Here is a 16,335-nt window from a genome sequence, read left to right as displayed (position 1 = left end):
TGGGATGACCAGTGAGATACCTCCTGGAGCGAGTGCTACGGGTGGGTGTTGTTATGGTGACCAGTGAGCTGAGATAAGGTTGATCCTTACCTAGCAAAGACTCATAGATGACCTGGAGCCATTGGGTACAGAGCATACAGCTCGTAGTGGTGGGTGGTATATGGGGCTTTGGTGACAAAACGGATGGCACTGTGATAGACTGCATCCAATTTGCTGAGTGGCGTGTTGGAGGCTATTTTGTAAACAACATCGCCGAAGTTGAGGATCGGTAGGATAGTCAGTTTTACGAGGGTATGTTTGGCAGTGTGAGTGAAGGATGCTTTGTTGTGAAATAGGAAGCCGATTCTAGATTTAATTTTGAATTTTCTAAGTCAGAACCGTCCAGAGTAGTGATGTGAGACGGGTGGGCAGCGATCGGTTGAAGAGCATGCATTTAGTTTTACTTACGTTTAAGAGCTGTTGGAGGCCCCGGAAGGAGTGTTGTATGGGAAGCTCGTTTGGAGGTTTATTAACACAGTGTCTAAAGAAAGGCCAGATGTATACAGGATAGTGAGATCAAGGTGAGCTGGATCAAGGAATCACCCGCAGCAAGAGCAACATTATTGACATATACAGAGAAAAGAGTCGGCCCAAGAATTGAACCCTGTGGTGCCCCTATAGAGACTGCCAGAGGTCCGGACAACAGGCCCTCTGATTTGACAAACTGAACTCTGAGAAGTAGTTGGTGAACCAGACGAGGCAGTCATTTGAGAAACCAAAGCTGTTGAGTCTGCCAATAAGAATATGGTGATTGACAGAGTCGAAAGCCTTGGCCAGGTCGATGAAGATGGCTGCACAGTACTGTCTTTTATCGATGGCTGTTATGATATCATTTAGTATCTTGAGCGTGGCTGAGGTGCACCCGTGACCAGCTCGGAAACCGGATTTCACCTCGGAGAAGGTACGGTGGGATTAGAAATGGTCAGTGATCTGTTTGTTATCTTGGGTTTCGAAGACTTCCTAGAAAGGAAGGGCAGGATGTATATAGATCTGTAACAGTTTGGGTCTAGAGTGTCACCCCCTTTGAAGAGGGGGATGACAGTGTCAGCTTTCCAATCTTTAGGATCTCGGACGATACGAAAGAGAGGTTGAACAGACTAGTAATAGGGGTTGTAACAATGGAGGCGGATATTTTTAGAAAGAAGGGTCCAGATTGTCTAGCCCAGCTGATTTTCATGGGTCCATGGGTTTTGCAGCTCTTTCAGAACATCTGCTATCTGGATTTGGGTGAATGAGAAGCCGGGGAGGCTTTGACAAGTTGCTGTGGGTGGTGCGGAGCTGTTGGCTGGGGTTGGGGTAGCCAGGAGGAAAGCATGGCCAGCCGTAGAGAAATGCTTATTGAAATTCTCGATTATCGTAGATTTATTGGTGGTGACAGTGTTTCCTAGCCTCATTGCAGTGGGCAGCTGGTTGGAGGTGCTCTTATTTTCCATGGTGCAGAGCCGGAGCGCACTGCTTAGACCACTATGCCACTGCAGTTCACAATGTTCTAGCAAGCCGTGAGAATACTTGATGGTAATAGCGCATCGTTTTTTATTATTTTGTTAACTTCTTGGATATAGGGGGCGCTCTTTTAATTTATGGATAAAAAAACGTGCCCGTTTTAAGCGCAATATTTTGTCTCAACTATGCATATAATTGGCAGCTTTGGAAAGAAACCACTCTAAGGTTTCCAAAACTGCAAAGATATTATCTGTTAGTGCCACAGAACTCATGCTACAGGCGAAACCAAGATGATACTTCAACCAGGAAATGGGCAGAATTTTCGAAGCTCTATTATTCTATTGTCTCCTTATATGGCTGTGAATGCGCCGGGAATGAGCCTGCCCTTCCTATCGTTTCTCCAAGGTGTCTGCAGCATTGTGACGTATTTGTAGGCATATCATTGGAAGATTGGCCATAAGAGACTACATTTTCCAGGGGTCCGCCCGGTGTCCTTTGTCTAAATTGGTGCGTAATCTACAAGCTGCACGCAGTCATCCAGTGATTGAGAGGGGAGAGAAGGCTTTCAACGAACGATATATCATGAAGAGATATGTGAAAAACACCTTGAGGATTGATTCTAAACAACGTTTACCATGTTTCAGTCGATATTATGGAGTTAATTTGGAAAAAAGTTCGGCGTTTTGAAGACTGAATTTTCGTTTTTTTTGGGGTAGCCAAACGTGACGCACCAAACGGAGCAATTTCTCCTAAACAAATCATCTTTCAGGAAAAACGGAGCATTTGCTATCTAACTGAGAGTCTCCTCATTGAAAACATCTGAAGTTCTTCAAAGGTAATGATTTTATTTGAATGATTTTCTGGTTTTTGTGAAAATGTTGTCTGCTGATGCTAACGCTAAATGCTACGCTAGCCGCGCTAGCTGTTACACAAATGCTTATTTTGCAATGGTTGAGAAGCATATTTTGAAAATCTGAGATGACAGTGTTGTTAAAAAAAGGCTAAGTTTGAGAGCTAGCATATTAATTTCATTTCATTTGCGATTTTCATGAATAGTTAACGTTGTGTTATGCTAATGAGCTGCGGGATAATTACACTCCTGGATACAGGTTTTTTTCGTAGCTAAACGTGAAGCACCAAACGGAGCGATTTCTCCTAAACAAATCATCTTTCAGGAAAAACTGAGCATTTGCTATCTAACTGAGAGTCTCCTCATTGAAAACATCTGAAGTTCTTCAAAGGTAATGATTTTATTTGAATGATTTTCTGTTTTTTGTGAAAATGTTGCCTGCTAATGCTAACGCTAAATGCTACGCTAGGTGCGCTAGCTGTTACACAAATGCTTGTTTTGCTATGGTTGAGAAGCATATTTTGAAAATCTAAGATGACAGTGTTGTTAACAAAAGGCTAAGCTTGAGAGCTAGCATATTAATTTCATTTAATTTGCGATTTTCATGAATAGTTAACGTTGCGTTATGGTAATGAGCTTGAGGCTGTATTCACGATCCCGGATCCGGGATGGCTCGACGCAAGAAGTTAAGACCCCTAGATCTTGACATTGTGTGAAGTTGAGGCGATTATGAACGACAGACCAATTACAACTGTAACAAATGACCCTAATGATCTATAACCCCTGACTCCGAACCATCTGCTCCATCTGAAAGCAAAGCCAGTCCTGCCACCAGGACTATTCCAGAGAAGCGACCTATACTCACGAAGGAGATGGAAACAAGTACAATATATCACTGACTTCTTCTGGAAGAGATGGATCAGGGAATATCTTCCACTCATGCAGGACCGGAACAAGTGGAACAAAACTAAGAGAAACTTCAGTCCTGGTGACCTTGTTGTCATCGTCGATGACACCACCCCAAGGAACTCTTAGCTAATGGGGCGTGTGGTGGAGGCTTTGCCAGGGGTCAATGGTCTTGTGAGGAGCGTCATGGTTAAGACCAAGACCAATACCTTACAGAGACATATCAATAAACTCTGTCTGCTCCTTGAGGCGGTGGAGTGAGATACACACATACATACACACACAGTGCTCCATCTTTGAATCATGTGCCCCTTCTTATTCGTGCATGTCATACTCTTATATTCTTTGATGTCGTAGTCATACATTTTTGGACATCAAACTCTTTACATTTTTGGAAGTTGAACACCTGAACACTTCAACTCAGACTGAGATCTATGGACTCCTTTCCTATATGGCACCTTGTATACTTGTATACAGCTATGAACTGTAATAGTTATCTGGTATAGAATGATTTGTGTATTGGCTCTACGTTTGAATATTAAGTCATTGTTGTGCATTCAGTGCAGTCAACAATTAGGGGCCGGTATGTTAGAGCCGATTTGGATATATTTGTATAAAAGAACATACAGAGCTCCCATGTACGTTTGTGTAATAAATTAAATATGAATGTATATGATGAAATATTAGGTACCTTTATGATTTATATTTACCTGATTGAGATGTATTCATTTGTTGTTAGTGTAACTTTGTTTCTGGCCCCCCCTCTTTCCCATTCATTGTACTGTGGTAGGTGTGTTAGGATAAAGGCAGGAAGTTCAAATCAAATCAAAGCTAATTTGTCACGTGCGCCGAATACAACAGGTGTAGACCTTACAGTGAAATGCTTACTTACAGGCTCTAACCAATAGTGCAAAAAAGGTGTTAAGTGAACAATAGGTAAGTAAAGAAATAAAACAACAGCAAAAAGACAGGCTACATACATACAAGACACCGGTTAGTCAGGCTGATTGAGGTAGGATGTACATGTAGATGTGGTTAAAGTGACTATGCATATATGATGACCAGAGAGTAGCAGTAACGTAAAAGAGGGGTTGGCGGGACACAATGCAGATAGCCCGGTTAGCCAATGTGCGGGAGCACCGGTTGGTCGGCCCAATTGAGGTAGTATGTACATGAATGTATAGTTAAAGTGACTATGCATATATGATAAACAGAGAGTAGCAACAGCGTAAAAAGAGGGGTTGGGGGGGCACACAATGCAAATAGTCCAGGTAGCCATTTGATTACCTGTTCAGGAGTCTTATGGCTTGGGGATAAAAACTGTTGAGAAGCCTTTTTGTCCTAGACTTGGCACTCCGATACCGCTTACCGTGTGGTAGTAGAGAAAACAGTCTATGACTGGGGTGGCTGGGGTCTTTGACAATTTTTAGGGCCTTCCTCTGACACTGCCTGGTGTAGAGGTCCTAGATGGCAGGCAGCTTAGCCCCACTGATGTACTGGGCCGTACGCACTACCTGTAGTAATGGCTCTGTAGTGCCTTGCAGTCAGAGGCCGAGCAATTGCCATACCAGGCAGTGATGCAACCAGTGCAACCATGCTCTCGATGTTGCAGTTGTAGAACCTTTTGAGGATCTCAGGACCCATGCCAAAACTTTTTAGTTTCCTGAGGGGGAATAGGCTTTGTCGTGCCCTCTTCACGACTGTCTTGGTGTGTTTGAACCGTTCTAGTTTGTTGTTGATGTGGACACCGATGAACTTGAAGCTCTCAACCTGCTCCACTACAGCCCTGTCAGTGAGAATGGGGGCGTTCTCGGTCCTCCTTTTCCTGTAGTCCACAATAATCTCCTTAGTCTTGGTTACGTTGAGGGATAGGTTGTTATTCCGGCACCACACGGCCAGGTCTCTGACCTCCTCGTCTCGTTGTTGTCAGTGATCAGGCCTACTTTTGTGTCGTCTGCAAACTTAATGATGGAGTCGTGCCTGGCCATGCATTCGTGGGTGAACGGGGAGTACAGGAGGGGACTGAGAACGCACCCCTGTGGAGCTCCAGTGTTGAGGATCAGCGTGGCAGATGTGTTGCTACCTACCCTACCACCTGGCGGCGGTCCGTCAGGAAGTCCGCGATCCAGTTGCAGATGGAGCAGTTTAGTCCCAGGATCCTTAGCTTAGTGATGCGCTTCGAGGGTACTATAGTGTTGAACGCTGAGCTGTAGTCAATGAATAGCATTCTCACATAAGTGTTCCTTTTGTCCAGGTGGGAAAGGGCAGTGTGGAGTGCAATATAGATTGCATCATCTGTGGATCTGTTTGTGCGGTATGCAAATTGGGGTTGGTCTAGGGTTTCTGGGATAATGGTGTTGATGTGAGGCATTACCAGCATTTCAAATCACTTCATGGCTACGAACGTGAGTGCTACGAGTCTGTAGTCATTTAGGCCAGGTTGCCTTTGTGTTCTTGGGCACAGGGACTATGGTGGTCTGATTAAAACATGTTGGTATTACAGACTCAATCAGGGACATGTTGAAAATGTCAGTGAAGACACCTGCCAGTTGGTCAGCACATGTCCGGAGCACACGTCCTGATAATCTATCTGGCCCCGCAGCCTTGTGTATGTTGACCTGTTTAAAGGTCTTACTCACGTCGGCTATTGAGAGGGTGATCACACAGTTGTCCGGAACAGCTGATGCTCTCATGCATGCCTCAGTGTTGCTTGCCTCAAAGTGAGTATAGTGATTTAGCTCGTCTGGCAGGCCCGTGTCACTGGGCAGCTTGCGGCTGTGCTTCCCTTTGTAGTCTGTAATAGTTTGCAAGCCCTACCACATAAGACGAGCATCGGAGCCGGTGTAGTATGATTCAATCTTAGCCCTGTATTGACGCTTTGCCTTTTTGTTGGTTCGTCGCAGGGCATAGCAGGATTTCTTGTAAGCTTCCGGGTTAGAGTCCCGCACCTTGAAAGCGGCAGCTCTACCCTTTAGCTCAGTGCGAATGTTGCTTGTAATCCATGGCTTCTGGTTGGGGTATGTACTTACAGTCACTGTGGGGTCCTCGATGCACTTATTGATAAAGCCAGTGACTGATGTGGTGTACTCCTCAATGCCATCAGAAGAATCCCGGAACATGTTCCAGTCTGTGATAGCAAAACAGTCCTGTAGTTTAGCATCTGCTTCATCTGACCACTTTTTTATAGAGTCACTGGTGCTTCCTGCTTAAATGTTTGCTTGTAAGCAGGAATCAGGAGGATAGAGTTGTGGTCGTATTTACCAAATCCGGGCGAGGGAGAGCTTTGTACGCTTCTATGTGTGTGGAGTACAGGTGATCTAGAATTTTTTTCCCTCTGGTTGCACATTTAACATGTTGATATAAATTTGGTTGAACTGATTTAAATTTCCCTGCATTAACGTCTCCGGCCACTAGGGGCACCGCCTCTGGGTGAGTGGTTTCCTGTTTGCTTCTTTCCTTATACAGCTGACTGAGTGCGGTCTTAGTGCCAGCATCTGTCTGTGGTGGTAAATAAACAGCCACGAAAGGGCCATCGGGTGGGGGGAGTAGTCCTAGATAGACGTGGGAGCGGTATAGTATTTTTAACCATACAGACAGGTCATATTATGTATTTTCCATGTCAAGTAATCTATGATTTAAGTTGATTGGAGAATAATTTTTTTGTTAGATATAAGAAGAATAAACCTTTTTGTTGCACCATATCCCTGGATCACATTGAATGTTTTGGCCGTTTGGAAACCTTGAGTGTGGACTGTATGCGTACGAAACAATCCCGCTTCAGGATAGGGCAGTGGCTATGGTAGAGAGGAAAGGAAGCCACTACAACTCCCTTTATGTTAACAAGGCCCTACTTCAGAAACGTTATCTAACTTTGCTGTTGAAGTATAGACACCTGAGTTGCCTAATCCGTTGACAGGATTGGTTAACTCTTTGTAACAGATGCAGGGAGTCAGGATGCAGGTGCAGTTAGTGAGTTTAATAATAACAAACATGGCGCGATACAAAACAAGAGAAGCGTCTGACATAGAAACAAAAACAATACCATCTGAGACTGATAACAAAAGAGTGCTATATATATGGTAAATAATCAATGGAGTAATGAAGTCGAGGTGTGACTAATGAGACGCAGGTGTGCGTAATGATGGTTGCCAGGTGTGCGTAAAGATGGGTTGCCAGGACCGGTGATTAGTAGACCAGTCAAGCCCTGGAGCGGGAGGGGACATGACACTCTTGCGGTTCCTAGGATCTCCAAGGAGCTAGGCAAATCTATATTGAAAATATATTTAATCTTTATGTTCTGGTGCTGTTCAGGCAATTTAAAGTAGGTAGGCATTCCGGAGGTCAAGTTTAGAAAACACTGTGACACCATGGAGGGGGGCAAAAGCAGCACTGATGAGTGACAAGGGATACTTGTTCCTGACAGTGATGCTATTCAGCCCACGGAGGCATGGCCTCAGTGACTCATCCTTCTTCTTGACAAAGAAAAACCCAGCTCCCACCGGAGAAGAAGAAGGCCTGATATGTCCGACAGCCAGGGAGTCCTGGATGTATTCTTCCATGGCTTCTTGCTCGGGGCGAGAGAGGTTATACAACCTGCTACTAGGGAGAGGAGCTCCAGGCTGAAGCTCGATCAGTTGGGTCTGGACACTGTTTCATTCGATTCACCTCTGGATGCACATGCTGTCAATGGAAAGCTACTCTTCCATGTTTTGGAGAGAACTGTCCCTGTTATCCTGTGTCTCTCTGGAAATCAACAGGAAAAGGAAAAGTTTCCACATAATCGACTGTTCTCACTCATCCATGGTTAAAGCTACACAACCCACATCTGGTCTACCGAAAGGGTAACTACTTGGAGTACATTTTGTCATTCTAATTGTCTACAATCTGCCCTTCCTCCTGCCTTGTCTGCACCCCAGTCCATTCCAGAACCCCCAGTCCTAACGAACCCTCGGTCCAGAAAGCTCTCGTCGGCGCCTGAATCGATGAGAGCAGGCAGAGGAAAAGCCTGGTTCTGCCACACAAGATTGGCCTCAAGCAGGGGTCTGGGAGATGATGGGTAGGCGATTTGGCTCAAAAGTATATTCCCCACTACTGCTGAGCCCCGTCTTTTGCTGGACACAGGGAACAAGTGGAGACCAGGTGACCAACCTGGCCATAATATAGACAGCTCCTAGTGCTGATACGCCGCTACCTCTCCTCTGGAGATAGACGGGTCCGGCCGAGCTGCATGGGTACAGGATTAGAACATGCCTGGAGGCACTGAAGCAGATGTTACGGGACATGCAACCCTACCTTCCCTCTCCCTCCGACGCTCACAGAGACGGTTGTCAATGCGGATAGTGAGAAAAATGAGTTCATCAAGTCCATCAGGGCTCCTCTCTGGACACCAACTCGTCTTTGAGGGTCTCAGTGAGTGCGTTCCGGAATACTCCCTGAAGGGCCTCGTCATTCCAGCCGCTCTCTGCAGCGAGGGTGCGGAACTCACATGCCATTTCGGCCACACTCTGGGTGCCTCGACGAAGGGACAGAAGTCATTTAGCGGCATCCTTTCCACAGACAGGGTTGTCAAAGACCGGAACAAAAGGCTCTCGGGGTGGAGAAGAGGGACTTGAGATGGTTGTGAACTCTGGGCGGAGGTTTGGACCTGTAGGTCAGACATGGTCCGTGAAAACTCCCTGATGTTCTCCAGTAGGGCTTTCAGGGCTTGGTCATGTTGCTCAAATAGGCCGCCTTGACCAACAATACTTTGGTGAAGAGTAGTGGAGTCTGCTGGGTTCATCTCTGGGCCAGACTGTACTGTTAAGCGGAGCGACACAGGGGAACACAAGAGCAGACTCAGATGAGGAAACAGGGATGAATGAACCAAAATATTTATTGTTACACTGGGAGATATGGAGTGCAGATCTGGAGAAGCTCGGATGAGTTGCAGAAAAAACAGATGTAGAGACGGAGGTTGGAGTTAGCTGAGTAGAACAGGGTAAACGGGTTCTGAGGGGAATCCAAGGCAGTGGTGGTGAGTAAAATCCAGAGCAAGGTAGTTGGGTGGTGAGATGTGGAAGAGGAGACAGGAGCCAGAGACAGAGCGGTAACTGTAATGAGAGGATAAACGGTGTCAGGCAGGGAAACAGGCACAGTAGAGTAACAGGATCTTGAATAATAATAAATGGCTAGAATCGTGAACTGACTGAGCAGAGATTACGATCTGGCAGAGGGGAAGTGGCAGGACTGAGTATTTGAAGAGATCTTGATTATGGTATGAGTTGCAGCTGGTAGGGATCTGCTCTGACTCCAGCACACCTGGCTCCAACCACACAATCACACAGAGAGGGAGAGTGTACAGGGGGAGTAACTGCAGGTCAAGAAGACCCCGGATGAACACCAGAGGGTGTAGCAGGAGCAGATGTGACAGTAACTGAGCCAGGTTTGTAGGCCTCATTGCTTGCAAATTTCTGCCCACAAATGTTCTATGGGATTGAGGTCAGGGCTTTGTGATGGCCACTCCAATACCTTGACAACTTTGGAAGTATGCTTGGGGTCATTGTCCATTTGGAAGACCCATTTGCGACCAAGCTTTATCTTCCAGACTGATGTCTTGAGAAGTTGCTTCAATATATCCACATCATTTTCCTTCCTCATGATGCTGCCACCCCGGTGCTTCACGGTTGGGATGGTGTTTCTCAGCTTGCAAACCTCCCCCTCTTTCCTCAAAACATAACAATGGTCATTATGGCCAAACAGTTCTATTTTTGTTTCATCAGACCAGAGGACATTGCTCCAAAAAGTACGATCTTTGTTCCCATGTGCAGTTGCAAACGGTAGTCTAGCCTTTTTATGGCGGTTTTGGAGCAGTGGCTTCTTCCTTGCCGAGTGGCCTTCCAGGTTATGTTGATATAGGACTCATTTTACTGTGGATAGAGATACTTTTGTACCGGTTTCCTCCAGCATGTTCACAAGGTCCTTTGCTGTTGTTCTGGGATTGATTTTTACTTTTCGCACCAAAGTACGTTCATTTCTAGGAGACAGAACGCGTCTCCTTCCTGAGCAGTATGATGGCTTGGTGGTCCAATGGTGTTTATACTTGTGTCCTATTGTTTGTACAGATGAACGTGGTACCTTCAGTCGTTTGGAAATTGCTCCCAAGGATGAACCAGACTTGTGGAGGTTTACCATTTTTTTCCTGAGGTCTTGGCTGATTTCTTTTGATTTTCCCATGATGTCAAGCAAAGAGGCACTGAGTTTGAAGGTAGGCCTTGAAATACATCCACAGGTACACCTCCTATTGACTCAAATTATGTCAATTAGCCTATCAGAAGCTTCAAAAGCCATTACATCATTTTCTGGAATTTTCCTAGCTGTTTAAAGGCGCAGTCAACTTACTGTATGTAAACTTCTGACCCACTGGAATTGTGATACAGTGAATTATAAGTGAAACAATCTGTCTGTAAACAATTTGTGTCTACACAAACTACTTGTGTCATGCACAAAGTAGATGTCCTAACCGACTTGCCAAAGCTATAGTTTGTTAACCAGAAATTTGTTAGACTGGTTGAAAAACAAGTTATAATGACTCCAATGTAAGTGTATGTAAACTTCCGACACTGTATATACAGTACTTAGTCAATGTGCAGGGGCACTGGTTAGTCGAGGTAATTTAGGTAATATGTACATGTAGGTAGAGTTAAAGTGACTATGCATAGATTATAAACAGAGAGTTGCAACAGTGGAAAAGACGGGTCTGGATAGCCCTTTGATTAGCTGTTCAGGAGTCTTATGGATTGGGGGTGCGGTAGCAAAGAGAACAATTGACCATTTTTAGAGCCTTCCTCTGACACCACCTGATATAGAGGTCCTGGATGGAAGGAAGCTTGGCCGCAGTGATGTACTGGGCCGTACGCACTACCCTCAGTAGTGCCTTGCGGTCGGAGGCCGAGCAGTTGCCATACCAGGCAGTGATGCAACCAGTTAGGATGCTCTCGATGGTGCAGCTGTAGAACCTTTTGAGGATCTGAGGACCCATGCTAAATCTTTTCAGTCTCCTGGGGGGGGAATAGGCTTTGTCGTGCCCTCTTCACGACTGTCTTAGTGTGTTTGGACCAGCCTTGCGTATGTCTATGTCTGGTGTGTATGTGTGTGTGTGTTTGGTACCTTTTCATAGCGTGTCTCCATACAGAAGAAGATGAAGTAGGCTGTAGCGCACGCCAGACATCCCTCCATGTAGGACTGGCCTCCGACCTTCTCTGCCTCTGCATAGTAGGTGTTCAATGTCTTTACTGTGTCCTCAAACAGAGTCCGCTCGATCTACACACACACGCACATCCACGTAGGCGCACACACACACAGTTATCAAATCAGCACTATTAGAGTGAATGCTCCATCTGTCAGAAGACTGCAACACAAACATACACACACACACGCACATACACGCCCACGCCATATGTATACCAGCGTGAGGCTTTTATGTGACACTGTGTGAGCCATGATACACAAGCTGTTCTTCCACCACCTCAGGACACAAACACACACACACACGCAAGCATACACAAACACACAAATACACACACCACCAGGCACATTCTGTTCTCCCAAAATACCCTTTATTCTATCGATTTAGAAATACATGCGTCACTTGTGGCATTCAAGGATGGACAAAAGAACCTTGAAAGGCTCCAATTCTAGGAATGTGAAAACAAAGTGAAGTCATATGTCTGTGTCTGTCTCCTTCGTGTACCTGCCTGTGTGCATGTGTGTGTGTGCTCACCCTGCTGCCCAGCTCGGAGGGGAACTTGATCTGAAATCGGCAGACGGTTCCTTCGCTGTAGTCTCTCTGGATGAACACCTTGGTGGCTAGAGACGGACTCTGCCTCAACTCCTGAAGGTTATGGAACTGTGGAGGAAGAGAGAGAGATGGAAGAGGGGGGGTGTCAGAAAAAAAGGGGTGAGGAAGAGCGAGGAGGGAGTTACAGAGAGAGGAGAGAAATAAAGACATGGGAGATACAGAGTGAGGGGAGAAAGAGAGAGATGGGAGAGACAGGAGGAAGGGGAGGACCAGAGATTGTCAAGGATCAAGGAGCCAAAACACACTGACAAAAATTGAAATTAAGAAAAAACTGCAATGTTAGATCGGTCTTATACTGCCCTTCAGCCATTGAATGAAAATAGGTGGGTAAAATAATGTCTCTGAAGCACAAAGAACTGAAGCCAACCAGAAGAGTCAAGCATACTTACAGTATTGGAAGAAGGATTGGTATATCATATTTCTACGGCAGTTTCACTGAACTGTGTGGTATTTTATATTATAAACCGGGTAGTTTGGTTCCTGGATGCTGATTGGCTTATATAGCATGTCAGTCCTATGTATATCAGAAAATATACCACGGGGATGACACAGAAATTATTGTTTACTGTTCTATTTATATACAGTTGAAGTCTATATACACCTTAGCCAAATACATTTAAATTCAATTCCTGACATTTAATCCTTGTAAAAATTCCCTGTTTCAGTTAGGATCACCACCTCATTTTAAGAATGTGAAATGTCAGAATAATAGTAGAGAGAATTATTTATTTCAGCTTTTGTTTCTTTCATCACGTTCCCAGTGGGTCAGAAGTTTACATACACTCAATTAGTATTTGGTAGCATTTCCTTTAAATTGTTTAACTTGGGTCAAATGTTTCGAGTAGCCTTCCACAAGCTTCCCACAATAAGTTGGGTGAATTTTGGCCCATTCCTCCTGGCCATACACCAAAACCCGAGGTGCCTTATTGCTATTATAAACTGGTTATCAACATAACTATAGCAGTGGTATACGGTCTGATATACCACAGCTGTCAGCCAATCAGCATTCAGGGATCGAACCACCCAGTTTAGCCAATATACCACACCAATATACCACACCCCCTCGGGCCTTATTGCGTAAATAGACAAAGCAGCTCGAAGTGAATGGCGTCAGCACACACATGCATGCACACACACACTCACACACACAATACTGCATTAATCTGTCAACAACAGTGCATGCTCAGCTATCGCTGCCATTACATAACTTCTCAATCAACAGCACAATTATAGTAATAGACTAAGTTAAGAGGAACCACTTCAGAACAGTGTGCCGAAGTCAACTATATTACACCAAAATATTCAATGGCTGTGCATCCCAAATGGCACCTAATTCTCTTTATAGGGCACTACTTTTGACCAGGTCCCATAGGGCTAGGGTCAAAATAGTGCTCTATATAGGAAATAGGGTGCAAATGGAGCGCAGTTATATACTTCAGGTTTGGAGAGGGTGAGTGAGCCAAAGTCAGCTTGTCCCGTGAATATTACAGGATTATTACCCTCTCTGTGAGGAGAGGAGTCAGAGACAAGGGGTCCACAAAGTTTATATTCATAGAAGAACACAAGGACAGCAATCTAACATGAGTGTGTGTAATTTTTACCTAAATTCCAAAGTGTTTCCTTGACACAAGTGTTGACGTTTAAATATTATATTTGACAAAGTATTACTGTGTGTTTTTTTTGCCAAGGACTGATGATTATATTGATTCTTGCCAATATGTTGGGAGTTGCTAAGGCTAATGAATCTAACAACAATGATGTAGCATAAAAATACATGATCTTAGAATGAACATTTGAGCTTCTACATTCACTATCTGTTCTACACTCTGAGAAATAAGGATACGGTTAGGGTACCGTATTGTTCCTGGGGTTACAAAAACATCAAACTACACAAAATGTACATTCAGAGGTACACATACAATCTCATGTGGTACTGTTTGGTACCTTTTAGGGTACATGTGCAGATAATCTAGTATAATGGTAAAATGTCTTAGCCAATATTCTGAATATAAAAGGTACAATCATCACACACTCTCAAAAACCACATCCATCCTCATCATATTTCCCAGCATGCTCTATTGCAAGTAGATTTTTAGAATTGTTTGTTTCAATGTGTGTCTTTGCACGCATATTGATTGATTGATCTTATGCTACACAAAGATAAATAACATCCCCACTGGGCACAAACTGGTTGAATCAACGTTGTTTCAAAGTCAGTCATGTAAACTGTTGTTTTGAAGGATTATGTCATCATGGTAACCAATTTTTAACAGACAAACCTTGTATCAAATACACTGAAATTGTACTTTGAAAGAACATCAGATCTTACATTCACTGTTGCTATCGAAGACATTCCAAAGGGTAAGTTTAACAGAACAAATTAAATATAACCATACTTTATATGTCATATTTCATAAATGGGGTCAAAATGATCAGTGGTTCTGAGCAAAAATCCCAGAACCACACGGGGGGACCTAGTGAATGACCTGCAGAGAGCTGGGACCAAAGTAACACAGCCTACCATCAGTAACACACTACGCCGCCAGGGACTCAAATCCTGCAGTGCCAGACGTGTCCCCCTGCTTAAGCCAGTACATGTCCAAGCCCGTCTGAAGTTTGCTAGAGAGCATTTGGATGATCCAGAAGAAGATTGGGAGAATGTCATATGGTTAGATGAAACCAAAATATAACTTTTTGGTAAAAACTCAACTCGTGTTTGGAGGACAAAAAATGCTGAGTTGCATCCAAAGAACACCATACCTACTGTGAAGCATGGGGGTGGAAACATCATGCTTTGGGGCTGTTTTTCTGCAAAGGGACCAGGACGACTGATCCGTGTAAAGGAAAGAATGAATGGGACCATGTATCGTGAGATTTTGAGTGAAAACCTCCTTCCATCAGCAAGGGCATTGAAGATGAAACGTGGCTGGGTCTTTCTGCATGACAATGATCCCAAACACACCGCCCGGGCAACGAAGGAGTGGCTTCGTAAGAAGCATTTCAAGGTCCTGGAGTGGCCTAGCCAGTCTCCAGATCTCAATACCATAGAAAATCTTTGGAGGGAGTTGAAAGTCCTGTTGCCCAGCAACAGCCAGAAAACATCACTGCTCTAGAGGAGATCTGCATGGAGGAATGGGCCAAAATACCAGCAACAGTGTGTGAAAACCTTGTGAAGACTTACAGAAAACATTTGACCTCTGTCATTGCCAACAAAGGGTATATAACAAAGTATTGAGATAAACTTTTGTTATTGACCAAATACTTATTTTCCAACATAATTTGCAAATAAATTCATAAAAAATCCTACAATGTGTTTTTCTGGATTTTTTTTTCTGATTTTGTCTGTCATAGTTGAAGTGTACCTATGATGAAAATTACAGGCCTCTCTCATATTTTTAAGTGGGAGAACTTGCACAATTGGTGGCTGACTAAATACGTTTTTTGCCCCACTGTAAATGATTAACTTGAAGATTTGAAATCAACCGAAGCTTGAAACCATAGGGCTATATATATTGTCTATTTTTAGTTGAACCCTGGGTAGAATGGAAACAATAGCTGTTGATGACATCGCAAATGCTATATTTTTAAACTGGATATTGAATTATGTTTGATTGTCAACGCATCCAAATATTAACATTTGAAGGACATAAGCAGATTTTTGTTTTAAGGCTATCCCAAACCTTAACCCTTACCTTAACCATTCGTAATGAATGCAGGCCCTTAAGATCTTGACGTTAAAACTGCTTAAGGCAAGGGGGCACTATTTTCACGTCCGGATGAAAAGTGTGCCCAAAGTAAACTGCCTGCTACTCAGGCCCGGAAGCCAGGATATGCATATTATTAGTTAGTAGATTTGGATAGAAAACACTCTAACGTTTCTACAACTGTTTAACTGAATTATGTCTGTGAGTATAACAGAACTTATTTGGCAGACGAAACCCCAAGGACAAACCATCCAGGAAAATAATTTTTTGAGGTCACTCTCTTTTCAATGAATTTTCTATGTGGATCTAGATTTCAAAGGCACTTGCTTGCAGTTCCTATCGCTTCCACTAGATATCAACAGTCTTTAGAAATTGGTTGATGTTTTTCCTTTGAGAAATGAAGAAGTAGGACAGTTCAGAACGAGGGTTGAGTCTAGTGTACTGTTGTGGTTGGGGCGCACGACCTGAACGCTCGCTCCACTTTGTTTTCGTCCGGTATTGAACACAGTTTATTATTTCCATTTAAAAATACCTAAAGTTGCATTTGGAAAGTTGTT

General features: G+C 44.0%; 1 protein-coding gene across 2 annotated transcripts in view; it reads right to left on the bottom strand.

The window, feature by feature from the left end:
* LOC109898895 (golgin subfamily A member 7B) overlaps positions 1 to 16,335 on the bottom strand; it is a 48,527-nt gene that overhangs the window by 19,582 nt on the left and 12,610 nt on the right. Inside the window, exons 2-4 of one of the 2 annotated variants that reach the window (XM_031835477.1) lie at positions 11,997 to 12,122; positions 11,384 to 11,536; positions 7,044 to 9,327 (exon numbers count right to left, since the gene is read on the bottom strand). In XM_031835477.1, coding sequence (XP_031691337.1) covers positions 8,956 to 9,327; positions 11,384 to 11,536; positions 11,997 to 12,122 — 651 coding nt within the window. In that variant the 3' untranslated portion in view covers positions 7,044 to 8,955. Of the gene's footprint in view, positions 1 to 7,043; positions 9,328 to 11,383; positions 11,537 to 11,996; positions 12,123 to 16,335 lie in introns of those variants that run through there. The other variant, XM_020493952.2, reaches the window with a different exon arrangement.

The sequence above is a fragment of the Oncorhynchus kisutch genome, linkage group LG11, assembly GCF_002021735.2.
Source record: "Oncorhynchus kisutch isolate 150728-3 linkage group LG11, Okis_V2, whole genome shotgun sequence".
In the NCBI taxonomy this organism is placed as follows: Eukaryota; Metazoa; Chordata; class Actinopteri; order Salmoniformes; family Salmonidae; genus Oncorhynchus; species Oncorhynchus kisutch.
The sequence above is the reverse complement of the archived record's forward strand: the minus strand, read 5'-3'. Positions and strand labels throughout refer to the sequence as shown.